The sequence below is a fragment of the Mizuhopecten yessoensis genome, unplaced genomic scaffold (genome assembly GCF_002113885.1).
Source record: "Mizuhopecten yessoensis strain PY_sf001 unplaced genomic scaffold, ASM211388v2 scaffold11169, whole genome shotgun sequence".
Lineage (NCBI taxonomy): Eukaryota > Metazoa > Mollusca > Bivalvia > Pectinida > Pectinidae > Mizuhopecten > Mizuhopecten yessoensis.
This window is the reverse complement of record NW_018408914.1, coordinates 742,158-744,605: the sequence shown is the minus strand read 5'-3', so window position 1 is coordinate 744,605 and position 2,448 is coordinate 742,158. Positions and strand designations below refer to the sequence as shown.

The 2,448-nt window shown below is 43.3% G+C and overlaps 1 protein-coding gene across 1 annotated transcript in view; it reads left to right on the top strand.

Moving 5' to 3' along the window:
• Window positions 1-2,448, top strand: part of LOC110467296 (ribosomal biogenesis protein LAS1L-like) — a 21,130-nt gene that overhangs the window by 13,463 nt on the left and 5,219 nt on the right. Inside the window, exon 11 of the mRNA XM_021524368.1 lies at window positions 316-512. Within this exon, the coding sequence (XP_021380043.1) occupies window positions 316-512 (197 nt within the window). The remainder of the gene's footprint in view (window positions 1-315; window positions 513-2,448) is intronic.

Here is a 2,448-nt window from a genome sequence, read left to right as displayed (position 1 = left end):
ATAACCCTAAGTTGACAGTTTGATACTTTGTAAATTTTGAGCCATCCCTACCCCCAAGGGCTGTAGGGTGGGGCCCAATGGAGTCTGTGTGCTAAAATAAAATTTCTTCATTTTCCTTGTTTAGAATCAGAGGTGCTAGTTTTAAATACTTTTCAGTCTTAAATCTGCATGCTAGATATTGAATAAGGTGGTTTTATTGTTTTTTGTCACTTTGAATAATATTTCTGTTCATGTTAAAAACAAAAGTCAACTCTCTATAAATATATCAGGTGACCGATAAGGCCCATGGGCCTCTTGTTTTTTTATACTGTCTAGGTTATTAGATCTTGGGGAAAAGAATGGGGAGTATACAAAGACCCAGGCTTCAATGATAAATGGTGTCATGACCAGACTTCAGCCGTCTTTACCTATAGGACAGGCAGCACCAAACAGACTGGGAGAGACTGTACCTATAGGGCAAGGAGAAATGAACAGAACAGAGGACCAGGATAAAAACATCTATAATGTTAAAGGTTTGTGTTGGATTCTTGAATTTTACATTATATCTTTATTTGAACCTATATTTACTACAATGGGAACATTCAATACAATTCTGTCTATTGACGTAATGTATAACAACCCTCTCCCCTCTCCTGGACTGATTATAACACTCTCCCTTCTCTTGAGCTAACCATAACACTCTCTCTTCTCTTGAGCTAACCATAACTCTTTCACTTCTCTTTAGCTAACCAATACTCTCTCTCTTTTCTTGAGCTAACCATAACCTCTCCCTTCTCTTGAGCTAACCATAACCCTCTTCCTTCCCTTGGGCTAACCATAACCCTCTTTTTTCTCTTGGGCTAACCATAACACCTCTCCCTTCTCTTAAGCAAACCATAACCTGTCCCTACTCTTGAGCTAACCATAACCTCTCCCTACTCTTGAGCTAACCATAACCTCTCCCTTCTCTGGAGCTAACCATATCCCTCTTCCTTCTCTTGGGCTAACCATAATCCTCCCCCTCCTCTTGGGCTAACCATAACTCTCTCCCTTCTATTGAGCTAACCATAACCTCTCCCTTCTTTTGAGCTAACCATAACCTCTCCATTCTCTTAAGCTAACCATAGCCTATCACCCTTCTCTTGAGCTAACCATAGCACCTCTCCCTTCTATTGAGCTAACCATAACCCTCTCCCTTCTCTTGAGCTAACCATAACTCTCTTCCTTCTCTTGGGCTAACCATAATCCTCCCCCTCCTCTTGAGCTAACCATAACCTCTCCCTTCTCTTAAGCTAACCATATCCTCTCTCCCTTCTCTTGAGCTAACCATAACCCTCTCCCTTCTCTTGAGCGAACCATAACCCTCTCCCTTCTCTTGGGCTAACCATAATCCTCCCCCTCCTCTTGAGCTAACCATAACCTCTCCCTTCTCTTGAGCTAACCATAACCTCTCCCTTTTCTTAAGCTAACCATAGCCTCTCTTCCTTCTCTTGAGCTAACCTTAACCCTCTTCCTTCTCTTGGGCTTACCATAACACTTCTTCCTTCACTTGAGCTAACCATTGCACCTCTCCCTTCTATTGAGCTAACCATAACTCTTTCACTTCTCTTAAGCTAACCATAGCCTCTCTCCCTTCTCTTGAGCTAACCATAACCCTCTCCCTTCTCTTGAGCTAACCATTACCTCTCCATTCTCTTGAGCTAACCATAGCCTCTCTCCCTTCTCTTGAGCTAACCATAACCTCTCCCTTCTCTTGAGCTAACCATAACCCTCTTCCTTCTCTTGGGCTAACCATAATCCTCCCCCTCCTCTTTAGCTAACCATAGCCTATCACCCTTCTCTTGAGCTAACCATAGCACCTCTCCCTTCTATTGAGCTAACCATAACCCTCTCCCTTCTCTTGAGCTAACCATAACTCTCTTCCTTCTCTTGGGCTTACCATAATCCTCCCCCTCCTCTTGAGCTAACCATAACCTCTCCCTTCTCTTTAGCTAACCATATCCTCTCTCCCTTCTCTTGAGCTAACCATAACCCTCTCCCTTCTCTTGAGCGAACCATAACCCTCTCCCTTCTCTTGGGCTAACCATAACCTCTCCCTTCTCTTAAGCTAACCATAGCCTCTCTCCCTTCTCTTGAGCTAACCATAACCCTCTCCCTTCTCTTGAGCTAACCATAACCCTCTTCCTTCTCTTGGGCTAACCATAACACCTCTCCCTTTTCTTGAGCTAACCATTGCACCTCTCCCTTCTATTGAGCTAACCATAACTCTTTCACTTCTCTTTAGCTAACCAATACTCTCTCCCTTCTTCTATTGAGCTAACCATAACCTCTCCCTTCTCTTAAGCTGACCATAACACTCACCCTTCTCTCTGGTTGGTCATAACCATCTCCCATCTCTTAGGCTGTCCATAACCCTCTCTTATTTAACATTTTGGACAATTCGTTCTAAGGCATGTTGACCTTATATGC